At 44.5% G+C, this 24039-nt stretch overlaps 1 protein-coding gene across 1 annotated transcript in view; it reads right to left on the bottom strand.

Moving 5' to 3' along the window:
• Positions 1 to 24039, bottom strand: part of WWC1 (WW and C2 domain containing 1) — a 288584-nt gene that overhangs the window by 115641 nt on the left and 148904 nt on the right. The window contains exons 7-9 of the mRNA XM_088454941.1: positions 10965 to 11111; positions 10242 to 10315; positions 3270 to 3512 (exon numbers count right to left, since the gene is read on the bottom strand). Of these exons, the coding sequence (XP_088311067.1) occupies positions 3270 to 3512; positions 10242 to 10315; positions 10965 to 11111 (464 nt within the window). The remainder of the gene's footprint in view (positions 1 to 3269; positions 3513 to 10241; positions 10316 to 10964; positions 11112 to 24039) is intronic.

Below are 24039 nucleotides of genomic sequence, written 5' to 3'. Positions count from 1 at the left end.
AGTCCTGGCGGCTGAATATCCCGACGCCGGAAGCCCGAAGGAAGAAGGTGGCGACAGGGGGGGTAAGCACTCTAACCCTAACCTCCCCCCCCCTCTAACCCTAACCCTCTCCTAGTGGTGCCTAACCCCAACCATCCCCCGGTGTTGCCTAACCCTAACCAGCCCCTCAATGTTGCCTAACCCCCCTTCCCTCACCCTAACCCTCCGAGGGGGTGCCTAACCCTAAGTCCCCCCAGGGGTGCATAAACCTAACCTTGGTACTTCAACGCCTATCTTTAGTCCCGGGTCGAGATGCCGACGGCCAGCATCCCAGCCGCCGGTAAATTAACTACATCCCCACCTTGATATCTATCGCAGTGTAAACCAATGCCAAGAATAGATCTAAACTCCTAGGAACCTATTTATTATTTATCTGGGATTTTCTCCTACAAATAACAAATACATTGTTTAGCACAGAGTTATTTAATAAATGCTTGCTTGCAAGGACAGAGCTTACTAAAAGAGACTGTCCCTGCAAAGGCACTTGCCCCATTGTGAAGTCTTATGGCAAAAGGCTTTGCCTCCTAGATTCCGTGGGGAAGCTCCTGCATGCGTATGCACAGTACAGCTACCAAATGGATCAGAAGATCCCTTAACAGCAATACTGCCCACATGCTGCAGCTGCTAACACCAACTGACGATGGCGTTGGCTAACAGGGCCAAGCACCGAAAAGCAAAGCTTTTTAAAACTTGATAGATGGGCCAGACAGCAGACCCCATTCCAAACAGAAATTGTAGCCTCCAGCAATAGTATACCCAATGCAGCATTCAGGCTTGTTAAATAGGCTAGTTATTCGAGCAGAATGGTAATTTCCAGCTGATTTGGGGGGAAATTTGACATTTGAATTTAGACATATTAACGTCCGTCGCATTCAGCATTCCCAACCTCCATGCAGGAGACCTCTCCACTTTCTGTTGGTTGCGGTATATTTTTGGCTATATTTTTGGGAGAATGGCGCATGTGCATAAAATATGGAACAAAATTTGCTGCTATATGAGTCGGCACTATCTTCTGAAGCTATCATCCGAAAGATAGTGCTATAGTGGGAGTCCCGTTGCATGGTACACAGTTGGGTTTGTTCTGGTTGTAGGGTGTGTGGTACAAGACCTGTGTGCACCACACACCCTGCACAGATTATAGATATGCCACTGAAATTAGGTTGATAAATAGGTCTCCTAAATGTCTCTCAAGCGAAGTAAAATCTAATGCCCAGTGCTCGGTCTACCTCCTAAGGTGATGTGACTTCCATGCTGTTGCAGTGAGGAAAGGGGTGGAGGCAACATTTGATGTTTACGTATTTGTACTGCTCGTAATAATTTCTAATTTTTATAATAAATTGACAATACATATATTTAATGATTCATGCTAACTTATGCAAAACCAGTATTAAGGAAAGATCCATGTTGACATTTTAATTCCAACACTATCGGCACAGACAGTTTTTTAAAGTTTCTATTTTGCTAAGAAGGGTAAGGACTGCAGGATTCTGATTTTTGATAGTGGACAACTGAGCCATAACCAAAGCCTGGGACTGTTAAACAACTGTATAAAAGAAAGTGGTCTCTCAGATATTCTTTCTGGATTTTTTGAAAGATTGGGAGTGGGGAAACAGATGTGTTCAGTAAAAATTTGGGGAGCACATGCAAACTCCACAAAGATAGGGCCCTTGTTGGAATCTAACACATAACAGCTGCATGGTAAGTCAGCAATACTAACCACTGTGTCACCATCCCACACTTACTGTTAAATATTTTATTTGTTTTATAAAGATGGGACAATGAAGTGTTTGGAGCTATACGTAGGAGTGTAGAGGTTTGGTGCAAAAAAAAAGGTTTTAATACAGGCCATGGAGACACTAATATGATATAGGGGCAAGGGAAGCAAGTTTAAATCCTATAAGCAATTAAGGTAGCAGTTTCTTATAGATAAAGAAATGGGTTTATTTTATGTGGAATCTCACAGACAGCAAAGTTTTTATTTGCAAGTATTTTGCACAAATCACATGTAAACATTGAGATGATGGCCAATCTCAGGAATGAATATGATGTATTGTACAGTAATACTAAAATCAATGCAGCACAACACAGGTGAGGAATATATAGTATATATAGCATGATTATTGTCATCTCATCATATATAACAGTAATGGTGCATACACACGGTCAGATTTTTCCTTCAGATATGAACGATAACGATTTAAAAATCGTTCAGTCGTTCATATCTGAAGGAAAATCTGACATATCTGACATACCTGAACGATGGACGATCAACGATGCGCGTTCCCGTTTGTCAGATAACGATTTCTGACATCTGATGTGTTTGCAGTCAGACTTGGACGATTCCATTCATTTTAATGCAGTCAAAAATCGTTCAATCGTTCAAATCGTTCAAAACTTTGGTAAAATCGTTCAAATCGTTCAATCGTTCATCTGACAAATCTGACAAGTCTGACAAATCTGACCGTGTGTATGCTCCATTAAACAGATATGTCTGTAAATAAAAATTCCTTCAAGGATGTTTCATAGGCAGCAGTACAAAACCTGAATCCAGATTTAAGGCAGGAATGCAGGTGCATGGAGCTGGATGTAAGGGTTTACTCTCTCCTCTATGAATACCTTTATTGACCTAACATGTCAGACAGTTACACAGACAGTCACAGACTAGACTGGTACCGCTTTGTGCTATGCCATTTCTAATCTGTATTTCGCTTCTAATAGGTCTTTCTAGGCTTCAAGACTAAATAGCTTGCTATGTATTTACACAATATTTTCCTGGCTTCCTGAAAGTCAATGGTAAAAAATACTATATCTGTAAAATGCTGTGACTAGGACATAAGTCTTTCAATACGTTGTTAGAGAGGAAAGACAGAAAGCAGAGGACTTTTTTTTTAGGATATTTATCAATTTCTAAAAGCACCAGTCAAAGCAGAGTAATGGAGTCACCACTAGGGGTTAGTATAAACTACATACATCTAACGCTGAATCAGTCTGGTGCCTGTGGTCTGGGTAAGTAAAGGAGCACGGTAAGCATAAGAATCAAGCATGGTGGGGTGGAGAATGTATCATGTATTTACTGCTTCCTTTTACAATACAAAATTTCCCCCTCGCACATACTCAGGTACAGTAGGGGGAAACCTTAAGACGGGAACATAGGTACAAGTACACCAGTAATAGATACTGTAAAAGTACACCATTTATAATGGAATTGATGTGAAAACCCTGTGTCTCACCTCTCCGTTAATGCTTTGCTTTGTGTGTCTCTTGCAGTCTGTAAGTCTTCTTCTAATCGCTTCTTCTCTGTCTCTAGCCGTTCCACATCCGTTTGGCTCCACTTTCTTGGGCTAACAAACCTCATTTCCTTTAAGAGCTCTTCTTTCTCATTTATCAAGATAAGTCGGTCACGCTCCGAATCAAGGACACCCGGCCAGGCTTCACTGTCCAGCTTTGCCAACTGGATCTTTATGTTGGATATCCTACAATTATATATAAATAGATTATATTTTACCGTCAACACAATAAAAAATACTAGATTAGCACTCACTCAAAGTAACAAATACCTGTTATGTAGAAATATGCCTAATTGGCCATACTACAAAAACAACTGTATTAATCCTCTACCTTCTTGCTTTTCTGTAAAACTTACCTTACTGTTGCATCTGAATCTAGGAAACTAACATTAGGTGACTAGACACTAGTATTTCTAATTTCACTGCTGTCTTCCTAAATGATCAAGTGAAATTTGTCACGCCTGAGGATTTGTCTGTACCAGGACAGGGCCTGGGCTGGGGGCTATGTGCAGAAAGCTAGGTGGCTATATTAGGTTTCTTCGCATGACAGTAGAAGGAACTAGTACTGGATAGTGGTAGCTGAATGCACCACACTTGCCAACTCTCCCTCATTGTCAGGGAGACTTCCTGAAATAGTAGCAATCTCCCTGTCTCCCTGAAGAGTCTAGCAATCTCCCTCATTTCATCCTTACCCCCATTATGAAGCTGTTATATTAAAAAACAGAGATAAATACATTCAAATGGGATCATTAGTGTCATTTCCTTGCATTGGTTATTATAAGGCACAATGATCCCTATGAATTTTTGAAAAGTATTAGTGTTGTTTCATCAACAAACAATTCTTACTAACTGCTTTTGGGCTGGGTTTACATTTTGATGTAAGTCAGGTTTAGGACACGCCTCTCAGATTTATCAGTACACGCCCACTGTAACACGCGCTCATAGGTGCTGCTTTCACAATCTCCCTGAAATGCTTTTTCAAAAGTAGGCAAGTATGGAATGCACAGGAGAGATACTAGATGCGAATGGCACTATTATTATTATCGTTTATTTATATAGAGCTCAAGGGTTGCTAGTCAGTGGTCAGGCTTAGCAGAGGTGACCAGGTTGGGACCGGTATTGCAGGCCAGACTAAGTCTGGTAGAGTGGACCGGGCTGGAACTGCGAACCAGTAATGCTGACCGGGCTGGAACTGGGAATGTTGACCGGACTGGGACCAGTAATGCTGACTGGGCTGGGAATTGTAATGCTGACTGGGCTGGGACTTGTAATGCTGACTGGGCTGGGACTTGTAATGCTGACTAGTGTTGAAACTAGTAGTGAAGGCTGGACGGGTAGCAACAGGGCAGACAGGAGTGTATTCAGATAACTACACTGGACCGGAATGAAACCGGATGACACAACAACAACAACAACAACTACTAATACTACAACTACTGGAATTTTTTTTTAGCATTACTGAGATAGTGACACCTTTGCTTTCTGGTGGTCAATGTACACAAACTTTGTTTAAGGCACAACATTATTTAAAAATATTGTATACAATTACCTGCAGGCTGTGTGTATAAGGTGTATATAAAACAAATGCATTATGGGGGTCATTCAGACCCGCTCGCGAGCGGCAGTACGCTCGCAAGCGGGTCGATGTTCCCCACTGCACATGCGCACGACGGAGGGAGCTCCGTGGTGCGCATGCGCGAGACCCGGGGAGCGACGGGCTTTCCATCGCTCCGGGTCTCGCACCAAAGGGGGCGTGCTGTCGATGTTGATTGACAGCACGCCCCCTTTGGTGGGCGTGCCGGGGGCATGCCTGCCAGACGGAGGCGTTCCCATGGGAACGCCTACCGACTGGGTCCGGCCCCACTGACATCACTAGTGATGTCAGTGGGAGTGATTTTGGCTCTGATAGAGCCAAAATCACTCCAGGGCTTGTGGCAGGGAGACCCTACCGCAGGGTCTCCGTCGCAAGTCCGATGGTCGCGATGGTCAAGACCATCGCGACCATCTTTTTGGCCGATCGCATATGCTGTTGGTGGTCACCCACAGCTATGCGAGCGGCCAGAAGGCCGCTCCATTTTCATGGAGGAGGGCCCTGATTCAGAGCAAGCGCTCTGGTCAGAGCGTTCAGCTCTGAATCAGGCCCTATGTGTGTAGATTTGGGTCTCATTTCCAAGATATTTCATTTATGGTATGCAATTATTCCAAACTACAGAATTTTTCCGATATCCAAAATACCCCTGGTCCCAAGCATTTTGGATATGGAAGACTCAACCTGTACTTCATTTGGCCCGCAGACTTTCATTTTCCTAGCAGACCTAGGTCAAGATGGAATCAATAGTTTAAAAAGCACCTACAATTTGGGATAAGGTTCTGTATCAAGATTTGGGGGTTTGGATGCAGGGTTCTCTTGTCTGTGGTCAATGGATTGGGATTGGGTTGGAGTAGAAATTAGATTTATAATGCTCACCTACCGAAGCAAATAATTCACCAGGATAAAAAACATCTAGGAAATACATACCCCTACTGGGTCTCCAGACAATGATATGAGAAACTGCAGAAAAGTTCACCCATATTGGGTCTTCTCAGCTCAGAATATGGCATTTAAACTCAGCAAGTGACATATTACAGAAACAGTGTCATTTGGAAAATAAAAAAGATTGGGAAGTTTTAAATTGCTCTCTTATGTGTAGTATGTAAATAAGAAACTCCTGTTCAGAATCGACTTCTAAAAAATGCATATAACTATTTGAATAATGCAAAACTAAAGCCTTCTGAAGAACACAAATAACGGGCCTGATTCAGCATGGATCGCTATTGCGATCGCGTCTGCTTAATCGTACGCAGTTCTGCTGCGAAAATATGCTGTTTGCCACCCCTAAGCCAGCATAGAGACGCCCACTACCACTTTCTCACATCTGTAATACCTCGCAGTCCTGCATATACATTGGTAACATCGAACCCTCACGCAGAATTACAGCAGCTCTGAACCGTCTCAGAAATTGCAAGTCTCGTTGTATGCCGTCGCTGTGGCTAATTCATGCACACTAATGCACAGCGCAGACGGACAGGCACGCCTGCGTTTCTCTGACCACTCCCCCGTCACCACCCCAGATGCTGTCGTCCCGTTACTCACTATGCGATAGTTTTCTATCTGCATGCGTGATCGCAATGCGATCTTGCGCACATGAACTGCAGTGCATACACATATGCGGTATGCACCATCTGCCGATCTGCGTACGTACAAATTGCAAAGAAATACTCCTAAAGCTGATCATAGCTTGTTTAATTCCCAAAGTATAAAACTGATTATCCAAAACATACTGTAATTTCACTTTATCCAAGGTAGCATGTTCTATCAATCTTTTAACCAACTTATGTATTTTAACATATAATAATTAAATATATTAAAAACAAGTTAGTAACAGTTCAAATAATATATATTTATTACTTAGGCACCATATACATTAAACTAAGAAATAATAATCATAATAAGGAGTTATAGAGAATAAATATGAATTTATAGAAATATAATCATCCACTATAGCTTTGCACACAGGAATATTTCTGCATTTATGCTATCAAAAGGATTCTGCTGCAACAATACTATTACATGGACATAGTTCGTCACGGTGAGGGTGGTTGTTACCATCAGATCAAATTAAGAGTAAGTCCAATCGTCAAGTAAAAGAACTAATGTAGTGTGACCAACAGCTAGACATTTCACCGGTAGCAAAAAGCCATAATTATGATTTATGGGTCAACCTGCTCCTAGAATAACATCCTAAAGTTGTCTACATGCTGAAGATTTATACACAGTATACAGCAAAACAAGACTGAGATGTCACTACTGAAGTAATATCATTGTGGCAGCATTAACCACTTAATTGGCTAATTTTTCTTTCAAAAACCACTCAGAAATTGCCAGTTTTTTATGATTGAATTTGGTCAAGAACATCTATTTAAAACTTTTCCAACATGATTTTATAAAAACACAGTTTTTGAAACACAGTATACCATAAAAAAACAATTTGTGCATGAACTTGAACTTTAGACTCTATTAAACTATTTAACCATCTCTAATCGGCAGTCCCATATCGATCCATACAGGATCGCCATAATCAAAAGGACACATGAAATTAGAAATAATATTAATATCGATATTTAAATATATCGATATTTTGCTATATCTATACATATTGATATATTGTCGATCAGCAGTGGGAAGGGCACACTGGGGGATGAACCATGGGTGCAGAGGGGCCAGTATGTCCCTCTGAGATTAGTGGCTTCTAGAAGATTATCTTTCGGAAGCCGCCCAGTGGGCGTTTCAGACTGGTCTGGTTTAGGTTAATATTAATCCATTGTAAAACACCAGAGACAGAAAAGCCAAAATGTGTTTCAGTAGTCTGCAGGCTTGCAGAAGTAAACAAGTCCATTTACGGAGTGCATGCTCCGGAACCCAGTGTATATAAGTACTGGGATATACGCATCTCAGTCACATGTCAGCCTAATATGAGTAGCTATAACAGGGCTGTAACGAGTCGTTCTCACATATGCTATGTTCAGAAATGGCACGTTGCTGGAATTTTTGGCTACGCAAAGTTGTACATAAGCGTAAACATTCCTGTTTTTGGGCAGATCTTTTGCACTAATGATATCACTGATAATGAAATGACTATGAAGCCAAGTGTACGGATACTGGCGTTTCCGGCTACAGAAATGTGTACAGCTATGCATACGCGTAAGTTTATGTATTTAGGACCTGATTCAGACCCACTCGCTAGGATGCGTTTGCTCGTAGCTGGCCGATATTTGCAATCTGCGCATGCTTCGCAATGCGCGTGTGCGAACCACTGCGGAAGATTGGGAAGCGTTCGCTCGCCCAGCTTAGACAGCCCGGCTGAATGAGTGACAGGAGAGGCCATTTGTGGGTGGTAACAGGGGCAGGCCACTAGAAACAGGGGAGTGGAGGTGCGAACGCAGGCGTGCCTGAGTGTCTCAATGCCTTTTCAGAGGCGTGCATAATTAAAAGGCAGCGTCATTGTACACGTCACCTGGTTGATTTTCACACTGAAGTGATTGCAGTGCTTGCGGCAGGGTATAGTCAACCTCAAGGGCTGCGATCACATCCGATGGTGCTCGATGTACCAATGGTTTCATGCACTTCCAGGAGATGACGTGCGCAAGTGGGCATCTTATGAATGGCTAGTGGGAGTCTACATACAGAAAGTGATCACATGCCAAGACACAGTGGGCATGCTAATGCCTTTCCGTGTGATCGCCTGCCTTGCTGGGCGTGTGCTGGATTTGCATACGCTGGGTGCGAGCGAACGCATCTAGTGAGCTCCTTAGTTCCATGCACACAACACCAGTGCAATTACAGCTGACATGCATTTAACTCAGAATCAGCCTCGTTGTGTACCACATTTATCTAAAATAAATAAATGTAAAGATTTGAGATTCCCAAACTCCACCATTACAGTCCAGGCTTTAAGGATATCCATGCTTGAGTCCAGATGGTTAAATCAAATTGAATGAGCTACTAATTAAGTCACATGTGCTCAACCATGGATATCTGTAAAACCTGAAATGTTGGGAAGCCTTGAGGACCGTGTTTGGGAACTTCTGGGCTAGAAGCTTCAAATGATCACTAGTGGATAAAAAATGTTATGCCCAGCATACAAATACTACTACACCCAGAAGGAGCCCCTGATAATCATGGCACTATTTGTCTTGCTGGCTCCAGCGTCTGTAATTGTCTATTGGTGGCATTTACCTGTGCACGAGTGTTTAGAAATGTCCCCTAAAATACCTTTTGCCTTTTAATGATGAGAGACTGCTTAAGGCTTATTCACTGTATTTTTTAATTGTTTTTCTTTTTAGGCATGTTATGGTAAGAAAAGACAGGTGTGGTGACCACAGAGCCCAGTGATCTTAAGATCACAGTGTGCGTTATATAAGGAAGCGGTCACGCCGAACATAAAGTGCTTTTAAAAAAAATGTCTTCTTCTGCAGGTGAATCCCTATGAAAAATGTAATTCTCTATTTTCATGAAATTATTAAGAGCATGGGATAATCAAAGTGCTGCTTTCTAAACAATGGTAGTCCACAAGATAGCGGAAATTACAAGCAGTCTTGATAACCAACTAAGGGCCTGATTCAGAGATGGACAGAAACGCAGAGGCACACACAAGCGGCTGTGCAATTCCGTCCATCTAAATTACTAATGCAGCAGGAGGTGCCTGTGAAACTAGCACTGCGACGGGGGTCGAAGCCTGGGATCACCATTGCAACCATCAGTCACGATGGTTGCTCCTTTTGCAAGGCTGCGGACGCTGAAGCTTAACGCAGCCCAACCGGGTCCTAGTCACTTGCGAGGCCAGGAAATATGCATCCACCAATGCAGACCCTGGCCTCGACCCTCCCGGAAAACGAGGGCGACGCATTCCTGTGAATGGTGGCTAGCCACGTCCCCGCTCCGCCCTCCAAACCCAGAAGTATGTAAATCATACTGAATTTTGGGGGGGGGAGATCTGCGGCATGCGCAGAACCCAAAACATCAGAGATGTGCGCTAACCATCGTGTTAGCATGCATCTCTGAATCAGGTCCTAAGTGCGAGCTATTGTCTTCTGCAATCAGTCATTCTATGCTCTAGAAAGCTCATTGATTAGCTTTTCAGTAGAATGAAGTTTGGGGTGCTGAGAAAAAAAATGAGCATTAGTGATTCTTCATAAACATTTTTTTAGAAAGTCTCATATCCCTCCAGCCAATACAAAGTACACAGTGTAAGAATCTATCTGTTCTTATAAGCACTTGGTTTATGTCCAGCAAATTTCAAGGTAATAGCACATTTGCAGATCTGTTACCAGAAAAGTATGTGTGTCAACTAACAACATAACAAAAACAGCAATTACCTTCTCTTTGCCTCTTCATAACGAAGTCGTAATCTGACTTTCTCAGCCAACTGGTTATTACCGATCACAGCAAGCTGGGGAATATGAACAACATATAAGGGTGTCATGTTCTTTCTGTTGGACCTATGAAGCTGAAACAGTCTATGGCCCAAATGTAACAGACTTAAATTTCTGGGCACCTGTGCGATTTTTGCATTGGTTTCACCTTAGAACTACTTGCCACTTTAAAGCTAGGTGCAGTTTTGCCAAAATGACGCCGATGCCCGCAAATTCCAGGCTTTTACATTTGGGCCTATGTGTCTTTTTCGCTTAAATTTTTTTTAATGCTATGATATATGCAATATTGTATTTCTCTGTGACAGGTTCATAATATACAATTATATTAAACAAGGATTTTATAGTCATACCACCAGTGGGAGGGAAAATATCAGCATTCAATAATGGATTACTCATATTCATCAGCATGGCTCTTTGACATTTGAATTGTTAGAAAAAGTTTCTCATGACTGACATAGATACATACATTTTTAGTACTGAAAGCATCTCTTATAACACAATAATCTCTAGTACTGATTTCTCACAACTAGGGCTATGTGTGGGGTCTGGTGACAAAGGCAGTGGTAGTGTGTGCAAATAAAATGGCCAGACACTGATATTACTACATAAATACTTTTTTGTTATAGGGAATATGTTCTGAGTTTGAGCAATCACAGTTATACTTACATTTCCTGAAACATCCGTCTGTGAACTAACATTGAGATACTGTCTGGGCAGGGAAGGACTTGAGCTATTCAAGGATGTCTCGCTGGCCCAAAGATCAGACTGAGATCCTTTATCAATGAGGAAACCATTTTTCAACTTGGCAAGGCTCTATGGAAAACATACAGTAGTGTGTAAGTGTACACGGTGCTAAGCCATTCCTTTCTGGAGGACTGACAATTTAATGTACAATTTGTTATAATGGATGCTATATAGCCATTAATAAACTATACAAATACATTTAGAGAGTTTTCTTAATAATATATATTTAAGTTCTCAGAAAAATAAATGTGTATATATTTCTTTAAAAAAAAAAAAAGATAAATTAAATATAGATATAATAATTGTATATAGATCATACAGATGTTTGAAAACTTAGGCTGTGACATATGAAATGAGAAACAATGCATCAAATATATACATAAATCTCACAATATTTCTTTAACTGATATGTTGCAAAGCTATGAGAAGCATTGTGCACCCTGGAAATAGCTTCATTTGATGGATTGTTGATAGATTGTAAGCTTGCGAGCAGGGCCTTCTTACCTATATATCTGGGGAATATGTGGTACACGTGCGCTCCTAAGGGTGTGTGTGTGTGTGAGAAACGGAAGGTGAAAATAGGGGGGGGAGGGAGAAGGGGAAGGCACCAGTGCCGAAACACGTTGGAGAATCAGCACTCCCCACCAACCACCAGAACTTTGACCATTGTACTCATTACCACACCACAAAGAAAGGCTGCAGAGGATCCAGCACCGCGCCACAAGGCAGACCCTGGGGCCCCCCCACCAGCCTCATCACTGTGCCCAATACCACCCATAGACTCCATGGGACCGTGGATCAACCCTACCATGCAACCACGCGGCTCTCCGCATCGCATCACACCACCACAGAACGTCGGCGGGCGCACGGCTGCTAGACACCCCGCGGGCTCGCAGAGGTGTCACGTAACATCCGGCTAACACTTGGGATCACAGCCAAAGCTGCAAAGAACCACAGGATAATCCACACCTACCGGTAGGTACAAAGATCCCAGAGACAGAGCGGACGCCGCTACTGCACTAAGTACTGGACTTTATTCACACCCCACATCCCGGTTCAGTAAGACTGTAGACCAAAGGTCCAGCAGGGGAATGTGCAGGACTAAGGACCGCACGAAGAGGAGCCCCCTGAAAGGGTACACCCACTCCCCAACCGAGGATCACAATACTTATCTGCTAATCCCCACACCATATAACAGAACTACCCAGGGAAGCATTGTGCCTTACCCAATAAAAGGTTGGATCATACACTTATTGTCTGCCTCATTTGTATTCACACCGGGGACTTAGGTTTAGGCGGCAGAGAAGGGGGGTTAGGTTTAGGCATTTAGGGGGGGATTAGGGTTAGCCACTTGGGGGGAGGTTAGGGTTAGGCACCCCTAAGGGAGGGTTAGGGTTAGAGGGTAGAATTAAGTTGGTGAATACTTACCTTTTGACGATCGGGATATTCAACCCTGCCGTGCTGCCGCTGTCGGGATTTGAACTGCTGGCCATGTGACCAGCGGTAAATCATACTGATTCCGCTGCACACAGGCCCTATGCTGCACACAGGCGCGCTGGTGTTGTTTTTCCCAACAGCTCTCACATACATAAAATACAGTATAATAAGACAAGCACAAAAAATAAAACACAACAAATAATACATCCAGTCATTTTCAGGTGTACAGAGTTTGCCACAAATCTGCAATCTCTCTTTATACCATAAACTTGTAATACACTGTAATTATCTCCACTGCTTCATAATATAAGGGGTTGTTTTATTTAAAAAATAAATACATCAGTCAGTCACTCAGACGGGGAGTAGCATGGTACCACAGCAGGAGGAGGCTGTGCCCTGACAACATCACCCTGCAGCCCCTTTACCACACATATAACACAATCACTACCTACACACTACCTCCAGGTTTGGGGAGGGGATGTGCTTGGCGCTGTGAGGAGCCTATGTGCTTGTGGGGAAGCAGCTCCCCATGACACTCAGCACTTTCTGTGAGACCAGGCGGACGGACAGCAGCAGCGGTGGGCTCCTTACAGCGCATGGGTAATGTCATGAAATCACCCGCGCACTGCACTACTGGGAGCTGGGCTTCTGAGGCTCCAGAAGCCGTTTCAGGTTTACTTTACTTCAGTTGGTCGCGATCTACCTTTTGGCCAAGTCTGCTCTTTGTAACACTGTGAGTTGCGTATTCTAGTAATGTTATGTAAGAGGAGGGGACAAGAGGGAATGGGTATGTGGAGTGAAATTGAGGGCAGAGAAGACTCTGACATGAGGTAGCAGGTGTGAGGAACAGATTAGAATATGATTTTCGTGTGTGTGTGTGTGTGTGTGTGTGTGTGTGTGTGTGTGTGTGTGTGTGTGTGTGTGTGTGTGTGTGTGTGTACAGGATCTAGTAATGTGAATGGGAGAGGGGGAGATGGAGAATTAATGTAAATGTGGCAGAGCAGAGATATATTAATGTCAGTGAAGGAGCTAGGGTCTCACCTTATAGGAATATATATGCCCATAGGTGGAGCTAGACACGCCCTTTGGGTGGAGCGGAAGACGCCCCCTCAAAAAGGCACACGGGGCATTCTACTGCCATCTGCAATCTCCCTGAAAGTGTTTTTCAAAAGTAGGCAAGTATGAGTTGGGAGCTGATTGGCTGGAGCACTGTTTATCATACACATAGACGAGTTTTACCACTCATGAATTATAACACTCGTTGATAAATGAGGCCCTTTATCTCCAAACTTTTACTGCCACCCACAAGGTTAGTTTACTTGTAAGGGTATTTTAGTTTATTTGTTATCCAATTACCAAATGTATGGCCATTGGCAACACCTACTTTATCCATAAAAATTACATTTGTCAGGTTTCATATGGATTTTTGGCATAAACAATCAATAAAGCGAAAATTAACTTTAATTTTAAAAGGGTATACTTTACAATGTAGTGTACACTCAAGATGTTGCTGCTGATGGTTACGGAGCAAGGCAATGTGATATCATAGCTTGTTTTCACTGACAGCTAACCAGGATCATATCCAGTAGCCTCTTTAAGCCACCCTTGTTTGCAGCATACACATTACTACAGCTGTGTATAATTAATATAAACATGTTGAAATTTATTTTGATTTAGCAGATGATTCATAAAGTTTTGCTAGTAGATTGTGGAATGAATTACTCTCCTTAGACTTCTATACAGATGTGTCCTCGCTCGTCTTTGCTGCAGTCGCGTCAAACATCCCCTCTTGGCGCGCCTGGTCCAGGGAGACACTGCTAGAGTCTTTTTTACGGAAAATGCATCTAAGTCACAATGCGATGCGACTAGGACGCACCAGCAGACTGTGCTGATTAATTTGATATGCGATACGTATATCTGTGTGCGACTGCGTCTCTCAAATAGCATGCGAAGTGCTACGATGCAGCGGCAACAGTTTTTTTCCACGCCAAGTTCTGTTTAAAGTCTCAGTCGCAAACAGATATACAATTGTCACATCAAATTAATCAGCACAGTCTCCTGCTGCATCTTAGTGGCATCACATTGCGACTTAAACAAATTTTTGACAAAAAAAAAAACCACCCGCCGCTAGCAGAGTTACATGGGACCTGCTGCTCACTCGCACCAGGCAGATTGCGCTGCATGGCGTTTTGAGCCTGGGTGTGCAAGGACACATCTGTAAAACATTTCCTTTAACAAGAAGAATATAGCATTATTCAATAACTATTATTCTTTAAAACCATACTTTGTTTCATATGGGCCTATTTCCCAAACTGTTTTTGCGGGAAATCACCCTAAAACAGACGTTTTGGGGGTGGGAGGGGTGTACCAGCAAAAATGATGTATCTCCTGGATATAAGGAGAGACGCCAGCCCCTATAGCTTTCTATTGTCGGCTGCAAATATGTGAAATGTAAATATTTGGCCCTGGGCAGCCTATGGGCTACTCTAAGACGTTTTTGTTCTTTAGAGGAATCCTTTGGGTCTCTCTCCACCTGTCCGTGCTGGCACATGAGCAGCTACTCATGGTAAGTGCAAGCTGTAAGTTACTGCATTGTGATTAGGGGCCATATTTCACCATCACAACAGCTTTTTAAATGCAGTTTCTGGAAATTATGCCCCTTAAAGTGTTACCAGATGAATAAAATGTATTTAAAATGTTTCCATTAGTACTAAACCTAATGATGTGCTGTTTGCATTAAAGACTTACTAAAAATGACACCAGCTCTCTATTTCTATATTGATTGCATAAGGTCACATTTCCAGTTTAGATGTACATATTGGCAATCATGGGCAAATTACAACAAATTTATCAAAGACAGCAATTGTCATCGCAGGGTGATGTAATAAACAGAAAAAATACTTTCTTATTCAACTAGAGCATTTTTGCTTATTTAAGGCAGGAACGCTACTGAGCCGAAAGGAGAACCCTACGCTTGAAGGAAGCATCCAGAGAGGCAAATATATCAAAGGCATAACACATAACAAAGGTGTGGACGGACGACCAGGTGGCCGTCCTGCATAGCTGTTCAGCTGAGGCACCACACTGCCCGAGGGGCCCACAGAGCGAGTGGAATGAGCAGATACTGTAGCCGGCTCAGGAAGGCCAGACTGCATGTAAGCCTGTGAAATAGTCATGCAAATCCATCTGGCCAGAGTCTGTTTTTTAGCTGGCCATCCCTTCTTGTGGAATCCATATAGGACGAAGAGGGAGTCCGATTTCCTGATGGAAGTAGTACGGTCCACGTAGATCTTTAGAGCACGGACCACATCCAAAAAGGCCTCATCTGCCGAGAGGTCTGGTGATTAAAAGGCCGGAACCACAATTTTCTCATTGAGTTGGAAATGAGAGACCGCTTTGGAAGGAAGCCCGGGTGTGTTCTAAGAACTGCCCTCTCCCGATGAAAGATTAAAAAGGGGGAGCGACATGAAAGCGCCCCTAAATCAGATACCCTACGGGCAGATGAGATAGCCAGAGGAAACAGAGTCTTTGCAGTGAGCCACTTGACATCCACTGAATCCAGAGGTTCGAATGAAGGTTCTTGGAAGTGCTTGGATTACCACTGCCAAATCCCATGGAGCCACAGGAGGGACATAGGGAGGCTGTATACGTAGAGCACCTTGCAGAAAGGTGTGAACATCTGGTAGAGGAGCAAGCTGGAACCAGATGGATAAAGCAGAGACCTGCACTTTCAGAGATGCAAGGTGGAGGCCTAGATCCAATCCAGCCTGAAGAAAGGCAAGAATTCTAGACACCTAAAAAACTTGGGGGTCATAGTTTCTTGGAGCACACCATTGGAAATATGAATGCAATATTCTGTGATAAATCCTGGAGAAGGACAGTTTACGGGCCCTGAGCATGGTCTGGATCACAGAGCTGGAAAATCCCTAAGCAGTTAGGAGGGATGTCTCAAGAGCCAAGCCGTTAAAGACAGACAGGCCATGTCCAGATGTAGACATGGTCACGGCGCCCCACCAGTGGAGGCTTGCGTCTGTGGTGAGGAGAGCCCAATCCGGTGTCCAAAAGGGGCAACCCTTGTCTAAATGGAATGTCTGTAGCCACCGGGCTAGGGACAGGCAAAACTCCGGGGGCAGGCCCATCGTCTGGGATAGAAGTAGATGGGTTAGGCCGTTCCACTTGGAGAGGATCAGGTGTTGTAGGTGCCTGGAGTGAAACTGAGCGAACGCCACCATGTCAAAGGTGGACACCATTGATCTCAATGTCTGCATTGCATCTTGAATTGACACTCAGCGACTGCGGAGCAGTCTGTGCACTCAGGGCCTGATTCAGAGCCACTCGTAAGTGGCAGCTCGATCGCTCCGAGCGATGTTTGCCCAACTGCGCATGCGTACGGATCGTTATACGCATGCGCGAACCAGTCAGTGCGGCCGAAATTCATGTGCTCGCAAAATAGCGAATGCCTGCTAATTTGAGTGACAGGATGAGGCGTATGTGGGTGGTAACAGGGAAAGGTGCTTGAAAACGGGGAGTGGAGATCCGATCACAGGCGTGCTTAAAGGTCAAAACGGGCGTTTTATGGGTGTGCATATTTAAAACAGCAGCGTCATTGACCACGTCACTGGGTTTTTTTTTAGCCAGAACTGCTCGCAAAATTGCGGTAGCAAAAACCAACCACAAAAATAGCGAGCAGTTCATACGCTGGTCGATGTACTCAATTAATCTAATAAATAGCGGACATGACGTAGGATGCGAGCGGCCAGGGGGCGTAGTTTCCCAAAAAACGACCGCAAGTTTTGTTCGCTCGTTCAGACCTAGAGGCGTGAACAGACCGCAAACAGCGAACGGTTCATTGGAATAGCCACCCCTATTTTCTGGACGAGCGAGCGCAAATAGCGACCGGCTCTGAATCAGGCCCTCAGTGTTGTATTAAGGAGATCTTGTCTGTTAGAAAGATCCTCTGAACCGGACAGTCCAAAAGGGCTCCTAAATGTACCATTCTTTGAGAAGGTGTCAGGGAAGACTTGTTCCAGTTGATCAGCCACCTGTGCGTTTGTAGGAAGGCAATTGTTACTTACAGATGGCGGTGAAGAATCTCTGGGGAGCTGGTCAAAACCAATAGGTCATCTAGGTACGGGAGTAGTCTGATCCCTTGATGATGAAGGGAGGCCGCCATAACTGCCATGATTTTGGTAAAGCCCAGAGGGGCCGTTGAGAGGCCAAACGGTAGGGCCTGAAATTGGTAATGCTGCTGTAGGATAGCAAACCATAAATATTGCTGATGAGAAGGTGCTATAGGTACATGTAGGTAAGTGTCCTGAATGTCCAGAGACCCCATAAAATCTCCAGGCTCCATAGCCAGGATAATAGAGTGGAGGGTTTCCATATGAAACATGGGCACCCTGATAAACTTGTTCAGAGATTTGAGGTTGAGGATAGGCAGATGAGACCCGTTGGGCTTCTGAACCAGGAAAAGGGTAGAATAATAGCCCTTGCATCATTGTGAGTAGGGGACCGGAATTATTACTGCTGAATTTTGTAAGGACTAAATGGCTCTTTGGAGCAGCAGGGTCTTGCTTGGGTCCGATGGAGGCCCTGTGCAAAAGAACTGCTGGGGAGGTTGCCTTAGGAAGGATAGACTAAAAAATTGGGTTGTATAGCGCTCAGACCTATTGATAAGTGGTATTGTTTCAAATGATTGGGTGATGTGTAAAGAAAAATGGACCCAAAATGTTGCAAGATAATAGTTTACTGGTCTCAATAGACTTCAGCAGTAAACAGAATATTGGTGCTTGTGCAGAGAAATGTAGCAATTATAGACGTGGGTTGGTTGGTATGAACAAATATTGTAATGTGCAAAATTACACAAGTGGGTGTCAGGGTTCAGCCTAGGATCGGCTCTTACCTCCATGCCGGCTTCCCCTGACTTCCTTGTGGTCGGACGCCTGGTGCAGTGAGGGGTGAAATGTTGAGTATTCTACCTTAGGTGCTTTTGCGGACTTCCATGGTCGGCTGTGTGTTTTGGGGATCGGAGTTCCCATCATGGGCGCCGCCATGACAGTTCCTCTCATGTGACAGTCCTCCTAACCAATGGTAGCATGATCTCAGTCAGCTGATGCTGTGCTCCAATAATCTGCTACCCCTGGGTATAAATCCGCCCCCAGAACTTCAGGAAGATGCTGTTCAACTTCTTCTCTGTTCCAGTGATACCAGCGTTGCTCTGTGCTAATCTTTCAGAGAGTTACTTCAGCCTGTTCACAGTTCTCCAGTTTCCAGTATTAGCTTCCAAGCTATTCTTAGTCTGAGAGTAGTTCTCTCCCAGTATCCAGACTGTTTTGTTTTCTATGTCTGTGTGTCTTTGTATATGTGCTGCTAGTATTGCAGCTTCCTTGTGTCACTGAGGTGTCAGATTACCTGCTGGTATTAATTAGCTCACAGCTGGACCTCCCAGCACATATCTGTGTCAATCTGCCCTGTGCCTTGTCAGTGCAAATCTGCACTTGCATTTAGCACTCTCCTAGTGTATGCCTGACTTCTCTTTGTGTCTTGTCTCTGCCAATCATTTCCAGCATTCCCATATATTCCCTGAGTCCACTCTGCTCTTGTCTGTGCAATCTCCAGTATATGTCTGTGTTCTTTGCTCAGTGTCTTGTCTCTGGTAATCAGCTCCAATCATTTCCAGCATTCCCATATATTGCCTGAGTCCACTCTGCTCTTGTCTGTGCAATCCCCAGTATATGTCTGTGTTTTTCTACATACTTAACTGTTTCCAGTCCATGCCTGTGTTATAGCATTCATGTTCCATTTCCAGAGTTTATTCATTCCATTCACCTCCAGTGCTATTGCATTCATTATAGTTTCCGGTCTTCTGCCATTCCCAGGTACCTGTCCAGAGGGCCGCGACCTGCTCACTTGGTGCAGCTGAAAACCAAATCCCATTTGGAGGGGTCACTGGAGCAAACCACCAAGTGAGTTAGACTCCGCGCCTCTGGGCAGGTCTAGCCAAACCTGGGTTTGGCCGCAACTAGGAGACCTAGTCTAGTCACTCCCCTAGTCACCCGAACCCCTCGGCTCACCGTCCTCCACAGAGGAATTCTTGCACTGGATCGTGACAGTTTGAACAGCCCAATATGCAAGCCGCCGGGTTCCAAGGTGATGCCGGGTTTCAGGATTTACTCTTTCGTGTGACTGCACAGGAGACAGCTTTGCAATCCGTCATACAGCAGCTGCAAGAACTCTCTAGTCAAATGATGGTTATTCATTCAGTTCTAGCTGCTTTGTCCCCAGACACACCACAAGTTCCGCCAGTGAATTCTCCACAGTTTTGTTCTGAGGTTTCAATTACACCTACAGATGAAAAATTTTCTGTGCAAGCTAGTGAACCTCTTAAGTGTCCTCTGGTTCCCCAATTTTCTGATATGCGTGACCCTGAACCTTTCAAAAGTTTCTACTGGCTTCTAGAACAACTACAAAATCTCCGTCCCAAAATTCTTCAAGTTATTCCCAAGCTTTCTAGTGCTACTCCTGACTTGACTAACAGCTTTTCCAAAAAAACTAAAAGTAAAGCATCAAAGTTTCCTGCGCCCTAAACTTACTGAGGTTGAAAGTCAGCGACGCCAGGAACTGCATCTCTGTTTATATTGCGGTTAAGACGATCACCTTCTTAAGGACTGTACTCTGCGCCCACTGAGAAGTGGTGACAAGTGTGTGACTCCCAATGTCTGCGCTTTCAGTGCTCCCCATCATCCATCAGTGATTCCCGTTTCTTCAGTTACAGATAAGGTGGTGATGGCCATTGAGCAAAAGAAAGTTCAAGTTTTTGATTGGGGCTCTGCTACAAGATGCTTCAACCCTCGTCTAAGAAATATTGGGAGGATATTTCAACCTTCTAAAGTCAGGGACACTACTCATTCCATTTCTACTGGTCACGGCCCGGATTCCATTTCCATCGGTCCCAGTCCGGATTCTGTCTTTCCCAATACAGGACTCCAGTCAGTAGCCCCAGGAGGGGTCTCAACTTCCTTACCCTGAGTGGAGGTCCCAAGTCTCGCACACCCCAGCAGGGGGTCCCAAGTCTCGCACCCCAGCAGGGGGTCCCAAGTCTCGCACCCCAGCAGGGGGTCTCAAGTTTCGCACCCCAGCAGGGGGTCTCAAGTTCCATACCTCAAGAGGGGGTTCTGAGCCACTCACCCCAGGAGGAAGTCTGTGTTCTTGCATCCCAAAAGGGGGTTTCATATTGCGTACCCCGAAAGGAAAAGCCAAGTCAGCTTCCCCAGAAGGGGGTTTTAGGTCCCATACTCCAACAGGGAGTGTCAAGTTCTGTACTCCCGGAGGGGGCCATGAGTCTCTCACCCCAAAAGAAGGTTTCGAATCTTGTTTCTCAGGAAGGGGCCTCAAGTCAAGTACCTCAACAGGGGTTTCCTGACTCTATACCCCAGGAGAGGGTTTCAAGTGTCGTACCCCAAGGAGGGGCCTCTAATGCTATACCCCAGGAGGGGGTCTCAAGCCTCGCACCCCCGGAGGGGGTCTCAAGTCTCGCACCCTAGGAGGGGGTCTCAAGTCTCGCACCCCAGGAGGGGATCTCAAGTCTCGCACCCCAGCAGGGGGTCTCAAGTCTTGCACTCCAGCAGGGGGTCTCAAGTCTCGTACCCCAAGAGGGGGTTTCAAGTCTCTCACCCCAGGAGGGGGTTACAAGTTTCGTGCCCCAGGAGAGGGCCATCGTTTCAAGTGTTACGCCCTAAGAAAGGGTCTCAAGTTTCAAACCTCAAGAGGAGGTTTTGAGTCACTCACCCCAGGAGGAAGTCTCTGTTCTCGCATCCCAAAAGGGGGTTTCATGTTCCATACCCCAAAAGGAAAAGCTGAGTCTGCTTCCCCAGAAGGGGGTTTTAGGTCCCATACTCCAACAGGGTGTGTCAAGTTCTGTACTCAAGGAATGGTCTCTCACCCCAGGAGGATGTTACAAGTTTTGTGCCCCAGGAGGGGGCGTTAATTTCAAGTCTTTTACCCCAGGAAGAGGTTACAAGTGTTGTACCCTTGGAGAAGACTTTTGTTTCATGATTCACGCCCCAGGAGGGGGCTTTCGTTTCGAGTTTCACGCCTCAAGGGGAGGCCTTCGTTTTAAGTCTTACGCCCCAAGAGAGGGTCTTCATTCAAGTATTATTCCCCAGAAAGGGATTTCAAGTATTTTACCCCAGGAAGGGGTCACAAGGCAAGCACCCAAACAGGGGTTTCCTGATGCTATACCCCAGGAGGGGGTTTCTAGTGTTATGCCCCAAAAGGGGGTCTCAAATACTATTCCCCAGAAAGGGATTTCAAGTGTCTTACCCCAGGATGGGGTTCCCAGTGTTATACCCCAGGAGAGGGTTACAAGTGTTACGCCCCAAGAGAAAATCCTCGTTTCAAGTTCTTCACCCCAGGAGGGTGTTTCAAGCCTCTTACCCCGAGAGGGGGTTCCTAGTGTCCTTCCCCAGGACGGGATTTCAAGTGTCTCACCCCAGGATGGGGTTTCCAGGGTTATTCCCCAAAAGGGACTTCCAAGTGTTTTACCCCAAAAAGGGGTTTCAAGTATTATACTCCAGGATTCCTAGTGCCATTCCCCAAGGGGGGATTTCGAGTATTACATTTCCAAAGGAGAGTGCAAGTGTCTTACCCCAGGAGGGAGTCCCAAGAAGGAGTTTCAAAATCCGTATCCCAGGGAAAGATCTCAAGTTGCTTGCACCAAGAAAGGATCTCCAGTTCTTTACTCAAGGAAGAGTCTTCTGGTGTTGTGTCAAACGTTTTAGTGCCCCATCAGTTAAGATGTTCACAAAATGACACTACCATTATATCTATAGGTATCCCTCAGGATCCATCTGATTTTTCTATGCCCAATCTTTTTGATGGAGATATAACGCAGTATTATGCCTTGGTGGATCATTTCATCTCTATTATGAAATCCTCGCCATGGTCTGAAATCAAGCCTACTAATGTAGTAAAATTTATCATTTCATCTTTCCGAGGTAAAGCTTGGGATTGGGTTGAGCCTATTTATGATTCAAAGGATCCGATGCTGTCAGATTTAGTAGCCTTTTCTGCGGCAGTCATTAAAGAATTTGGCCCAACTTATCCTGACAGTTCTCTCGGGAATACTCATCTCATCAAAGCCTCAAGTTCTGGGGTACCACCCCCTACTGTTAAGCTCAGATACATTTCTTTGAGTCTTTCTCAAATAGATCTGGTACAAGAACAACCTGTCCTGAAGGATAAGACTCAAGGAGGCATAAGGATGATGAATTATAATACAGATTCTGACTATGATCCTGAGTACGATGGAAAAATAATTTTGGTAGTTCCCGTGAAAGACACTTTGCAACTTAAGTCTTCTACTTCTAGTGGTTCGAAAAAGTCTCGGAAAAAGAAGAAGAATCGATGACTTCCTGGTGACCAAACCTTTCTATGACAAGTTGACTATTTTTTTCAATTATTTAGTCCCAATTGAAGTTTGAGAGACCATCTGTGTACCTTGTTCTTCTAATCTTCAAAAACATCTTATGTCTTCAAGCAAAGATTTTTTGACTTTCCAGTGTTTAAGTATTTTTTGTGTCTTTCTGAGGAGTTCCAGCTGAGCTTTTATGGGTGTTCGGTGCTCACCCTAAAAGGAGGGGGTACTGTCAGGGTTCAGCCTAGGATTGGCTCTTACCTCCATGCCGGCTTCCCCTGACTTCCTTGTGGTCAGACGCCTGGTGCAGTGAGTGGTGAAATGCTGAGTATTCTACCTTAGGTGCTTTTGCGGACTTCCATGGTCGGCTGTGTGTTTTGGGGATCGGAGTTCCCATCATGGGCGCCGTCATGACAGTTCCTCTCATGTGACAGTCCTCCTAACCAATGGTAGCATGATCTCAGTCAGCTGATCCTGTGCTCCAATAATCTGCTACCCCTGGGTATAAATCCGCCCCCAGAACTTCAGGAAGATGCTGTTCAACTTCTTCTCTGTTCCAGTGATACCAGCGTTGCTCTGTGCTAATCTTTCAGAGAGTTACTTCAGCCTGTTCACAGTTCTCCAGTTTCCAGTATTAGCTTCCAAGCTATTCTTAGTCTGAGAGTAGTTCTCTCCCAGTATCCAGACTGTTTTGTTTTCTATGTCTGTGTGTCTTTGTATATGTGCGCTAGTATTGCAGCTTCCTTGTGTCACTGAGGTGTCAGATTACCTGCTGGTATTAATTAGCTCGCAGCTGGACCTCCCAGCACATATCTGTGTCAATCTGCCCTGTGTCTTGTCAGTGCAAATCTGCACTTGCATTTAGCACTCTCCTAGTGTATGCCTGACTTCTCTTTGTGTCTTGTCTCTGCCAATCATTTCCAGCATTCCCATATATTCCCTGAGTCCACTCTGCTCTTGTCTGTGCAATCCCCAGTATATGTCTGTGTTTTTCTACATACTTAACTGTTTCCAGTCCATGCCTGTGTTATAACATTCATGTTCCATTTCCAGAGTTTATTCATTCCATTCACCTCCAGTGCTATTGCATTCATTATAGTTTCCGGTCTTCTGCCATTCCCAGGTACCTGTCCAGAGGGCCGCAAC

This window comes from Taudactylus pleione, unplaced genomic scaffold (genome assembly GCF_031769625.1).
Source record: "Taudactylus pleione unplaced genomic scaffold, aTauple2 ptg000637l, whole genome shotgun sequence".
Taxonomy (NCBI): Eukaryota; Metazoa; Chordata; class Amphibia; order Anura; family Myobatrachidae; genus Taudactylus; species Taudactylus pleione.
The sequence above is the reverse complement of the archived record's forward strand: the minus strand, read 5'-3'. Positions and strand labels throughout refer to the sequence as shown.